Raw genomic sequence first — 5342 nt, 5'->3', positions numbered from 1 at the left:
ATGGTAGGGTATTAAGTTTATCACAAGAGTCCACAATTAAGGTTGCATAGTGGAATGTACTTGGGGCGGTGGGAGGGTTGTGGGGGGATTGTGTACCAGGGAGGGAGTCTTTCTTTTACTTTTGAAAGAGAGGAGTGAACTGGGGGGTGGGGGGAGAGGGCTGGACAGGTAGAGAAGTGCAGCAATGAATGAATGGAAATCCAAATTCTCTGTAAATGTTCATTAAAATTATTTTAAAAAATTTAAAAAAAGAAAAGCAAAGTCAAGATATAAAGATATACTAAATGGTTTAAGATGAAATATGTTTACTAGAGTGTATCTGAAGGATATGATGCTTCTTCTGTATAGTAATATTAAGATATTTTTTAAAAATCATGAAAATTTTTGTCAAAAATTACATACTTGATGAATATGGATGTAGCAATGTTAATGAATACTGGATGTTAATAATAATGAGGCACATTGTAATTTAGAGGATTGAAAAAAGGAAAATTTACCCTAAAAGAATTCTTATAGTAAGTAGTAGGATTTGGTATAGAGTGTGGAATGTAGCCTAAGAAAAATTAAGCCCCACTCAATACTCTGAGGAGAGTTACATTTGAAAGAAAAAAAATAGAAAAAGAGAGACTTTGCCAATAAACAGGCAAAGTAAAGCTGATGAGTGTACGTAACTCATATTGACCACCTGGGTCCACTTGATGAGTCGATGTAGGGGATATGCAGTAATGAAGAGAAAGTCTGAGTTTGGACTTGTTCTTTTAGCACTGTCCACCTAGTTTGATGAATGGATAAATGAAGAAGGGCTGCTTGTTTGTGGAACATGGAAGTCTTGAGGATCCCTGATATGTTGACTTTGCCCTTGTTTGGCTGAGGCTGAGTGAGAATACAACCTGAAATACAGGAAAGTGTGGACTCTCAAGTTTGCAGCTGATGCCTGTTTGAACCTAGCCACAAATGGCTGAAAATGTGTTGACTTGAACCCAATCAGATGAAGAGAATATGTTTGATTCTGTGAGCTGATGTTGATTACTGTAATCCAATGATTTGCGCTGGACTAGACTTTCGTTTATTAGTGTGGATCCAACTGTAATAGAAGATGTTTCAGAGAAAAAGCCATGCTTGTTTCCTCAGAGTACTGTTTTGATAAGGCTGAGCAAGTTAAAAATTCGCTATCTAATATGAGGGGTTAAGACACAAGGAGTGAAGCAACTGGTTTGCATATTTCCCTAAATATAGATGCTGATAACGGGAAGGCTGACCCTTTAGATAATGAGAACTAATAGCTAGAAAAGCCAGGGGATGGGCTGTGGTGGTAGCCTAATGTTGGATTTTTTTAGACATCACCTTAGCCCCCTCTGGTCTCCAACTACCTTAATTGTGGATGCATGGTCTCGCAAATCAGCCACAGCTGGAGGATCACTATAAGAGAGCACTCTCCAGACTTAGGGGTGTGTGTGAAAAACACCGATGCAGGAGTGGCAGCTTAACTGTGTTTAAGCATCCAGCCTGGCTCACTGCTTGTCATTTTCTGCAAAAAAGTGGCCTGCTCATTGAAATGAAAAATAAACAACCTAAATTTAAAAAAAAAGTGGCCTGCATATTTTGATGACTTAAGTTGTCCCCCTGATGGGTTGAGTCTCTTCTGTAGGGCGTTCTAGCAAATCCTTTCCCCTAACCTGGAAGATCATATTGAGTAATTGAGCCACAGACAGAGCTGTTAATATCAGACATAGATTATATAACTGAATGAGCATTTATAGTTAGGTTGACTTGAGGCTTCTGATTAATAGTGTGCTATTAATCTTAGTGCGTAGTATAAAAACACTTTCAAAGCAATCACATTTTAATTCTTTAGTAAAGGATTTAGGCATTTTGTCTGTTTTAAATATTGTTTGTGGTGTAACATACCAGTCTAAGGATATAGTAGATAGCACAAAAGTTATTGCTAGTTTTACTGTCAGCAAAACTAGCTAGCAGTTTTATTCCTAAATCTGTTCAACTACAGTTATTTCCTATCCTGGAAAAGTGGAAGCCCTTTTGCTGATCTGACTTTATTAACGTCCTGCATTTGTTGTGTTTTTTGGTTTTTTGTGTTTCTTTTTTAAAATGTTTATAGAAGTGGAGGCCATTCTGCTTGAAGTTTGATGGGATTGTAGAAGACTTTAACTATGGCACTTTGCTGCGACTAGATTGCTCTCTGGGCTACACTGAAGAAAACACAATCTTTGGTGAGTTTCTTGTCTCTGTAATTATTTAGGTTTAAGGATGAGGAGATCTAGACAATTCAGTAGCATGAATAATTAGTTTGGAGATCATTTTATATGTTTAATCTTTAAAGATCATGTTTGTTAAGTAACTGATATAGTTGAATATTTCAGTTTCATTTAGTATGGAATTAGAATTCCAGCTCTCTGAAGTCTGACTATACTTGAATGCTTTATAGATTTCCAGTAGGCTTAGGAAGGTAACCAGGATTAGGACAGTAATAAATTCTATTTGTCTTTCAGCCCCCAGAATACAATTTTTGGCAATTGAAATTGCTCGGAACCGGGAAGGCTATAACAAAGCAATTTACATCAGTGTGCTGGACAAAGGAGGGGAAAGAGGAAGTGACAGAGAGGAAAGAGAGAAAAAAATCGACAAAAGAAATCAACAAAGGCAATATAACAGCCATGTAAGCGAGACAGGGAACAGCACTCTGTGAGTCTACAAATAATAGAGTGCTATTTGCTCAGACCCCTTTGGTTGAATGTATGTCCTTATACAATTGAAAAACATACAAAAGAGTGTCTTTTTAGCCTAGCAATCAAGAGTTACTTTGGTCATTCCCTTGTATGAAGCGACTTATGTATCTATTAGTGAGATCTCAATTCATTATTTCTTGGTTCTTAGCACAACTGACCAAGTAATAAATTTTGTAAACACATTTTCTTCAGTTCTTATGATCACTTATAGTTGTGCTTGACTTGGAAACAGTATTTAAAATGTGTCTAAAATGATTATGTCTATTTAAATTCTTTTCACTGTTTTATGTAATGAAGTTCTCTCATACCTAACAAGTTATACATGGTATTATAAGTTGTACATGTATGAAAATTAGAAATTCTTCTATATGACTTAATTCTGGCCCTTTGAGTGACTATAGTGCTCTGTTTTCTTTTTTCTGTACTTGACAAGTTTTAATAAATACTTTGGGATATACTCAGTAGCATCTTGAGTCTGTCAGATTAGTTAATGCAGCCCAGTTCTTATTAAAGTAGTAAGAAAGGACCTGCTTGGTACCTGCTTTTCTTCAGATATCTGAAGTTGTAACCTAAAAGCTGGAAATAATAACTATAAAACCTGGCATATTGAATTCCCTTTTATGTGCTATGGATAATAGTGTCCATTTATATATTAGTGCAAAATGAACATATTTTTAAAAAATTCATATTTGTGAAAATAAACACAGCAAAATCAGTTCTTATTCAATAATTTCTACACATAACATTCATTGACATTGATTATATTCTTCACATTGTGTCAACATTTTCATTCTTGTTATTCTAGTTGTTCCATTTCAGTTAAATTAGATTTACTGCTCCCCAAGCTTCTAATCTATGCTTTAGAGAAACTGTTGCCTATGTGATTTTACATAAAGAATTAAAAATATTTTTTCTACTTTTAGTGAAGATTTACATAATAATTAGGTTTCTAGCCAACAATTTCTACACAAATTGTTCAGTGACATTGGATACACTCTTCATAGTGAGTGAACATTCTCATGATTACTACTATGATTGTTTTGTTTCCATTAATATCCCTGCTTCCTTATATTTTTATCTTTGTTTTGAGTTAATTGGTGACAGTTTGGCCTCATACGTGCTTTTTTTTTTAAGAGAACACAATACTTAAGGATGATGTTCATAGATTTTTGAGCCATTTTGTTATTTAGCTTTAAGGTGATTTAGACGCTTAGGTTCAAAAGTATCTCAGGGCAATTAGTCTCAGAGAGTTCTCCAGTTTAGGTCCAGTAGGTCTGGTTTTGGGTGTTTTTTTATTATCATCACAATTTTATTTGTTCCACATTTTCTTCCTATCTTTTGTGATCCAGATTAGAATGACTAGTGATAGCTGGGTACCATCTAGTTTTTCTGATCTCTGGACAGGTGAAGCCATGGTTCATATAGACATTTTGTCCTGTAGGCTATTCTTTGAATAGATAATTTTGTAATGATTTCAAGGATGGCATTATTTTTTGAACTAAACTTTTCTTATATTACAAAGTATTGAGAATTTTTTTCAACTCAGTAGTCTGAGTAAGTCTCTAGACTTACTTTCTTTGAGATTCTAGTCTTCATTTTTCTTCCTTTTTATCAGGCTCCATGTCTGGGTGGCATTAATTACACTGATGTTGTTCATAGGTGCCATTGAGTCTCGTAAGAATCATTAGTGACCCTATGAACATCAGATCTGAACCCTGTCCTATCTTGTGCCATTTTCATCATCTCTGTCACACTAAAACCCATTGTTAAAGTCACTGTGTCAATCCATCTCATTTCGCCTCCTTTGATGATCCTCCACTTTTCTGAGTATGATGTCTTTTCTTCAAGGACCTGCCTCTCTAACAACATGCCCAAAGTATATGAGACAAAGTTTCCCTCTAGGGAACATCCTGGCTGCAGTTTCTTCAAGATGTATTTATTCATCTTTTGTCCATCCATGGGTTATTTAGTTCCTTTGTTCAGCAACATAACTCAGTGACATCAGTTCTTCTATAATCTTTATTTACTGTCCAATTCTCAGATGCATAGATTAAAACAATTGAAATGACCATGGCTTAGATCAGGCATACCTTAGTCTGACATTCTTGCTCTTCAGCATTTTGGAGAGATCCCTGACTGCAGATTTTCCCAGTCAGTGTAACACATCTTTTTGATTTCTTGACTGCTGGTACCAAGGTTGTTAATTGTGAATCCATGTAAGATGAAAATCATTGAAAATTTCTATCTTTTCTTCACTTAGCATGATGCTGCCTATTGGCCCTGTGGAGAATATTTTTGTTTCTTGATGTTGAAGAATAATCCACATTGCTGAAGATTATCCAGAAAGACTGGAACAGTACATTAACAGAAAACTACCAGAAACACTGCATGGTTCAAAATTGGGAAGGGTGTGTGTCAAGGATGTGTCCTATCAATCTATATGGAGAACAGATCATACAGGAGGCTGAGCTCTATGAGAAGTGTGGCATCAGAATTGGAGGTAGACTCATCAACAACCTGCGTTATGCAGATGACACAACCCTGCTTGCTGAAACTGAGGAGGACCTGAAGTGCTTGCTGCAGAAGGTCAAGGACTGC

At 35.8% G+C, this 5342-nt stretch overlaps 1 protein-coding gene across 1 annotated transcript in view; it reads left to right on the top strand.

Moving 5' to 3' along the window:
• The window catches only part of LOC102866473 (protein PBDC1-like), a 14867-nt gene extending 12163 nt beyond the window's left edge, over window positions 1-2704 (top strand). Inside the window, exons 5-6 of the mRNA XM_006902878.1 lie at window positions 2117-2228; window positions 2508-2704. Of these exons, the coding sequence (XP_006902940.1) occupies window positions 2117-2228; window positions 2508-2704 (309 nt within the window). The remainder of the gene's footprint in view (window positions 1-2116; window positions 2229-2507) is intronic.
• The last annotated feature ends 2638 nt before the right edge of the window (window positions 2705-5342 follow it).

Source organism: Elephantulus edwardii, unplaced genomic scaffold (assembly GCF_000299155.1).
Source record: "Elephantulus edwardii isolate Elephantulus edwardi_28Jun2011 unplaced genomic scaffold, EleEdw1.0 scaffold00464, whole genome shotgun sequence".
Taxonomy (NCBI): Eukaryota; Metazoa; Chordata; class Mammalia; order Macroscelidea; family Macroscelididae; genus Elephantulus; species Elephantulus edwardii.
Note: the sequence above shows the minus strand (reverse complement) of the source record. Positions and strands in the feature narration are given on the sequence as shown.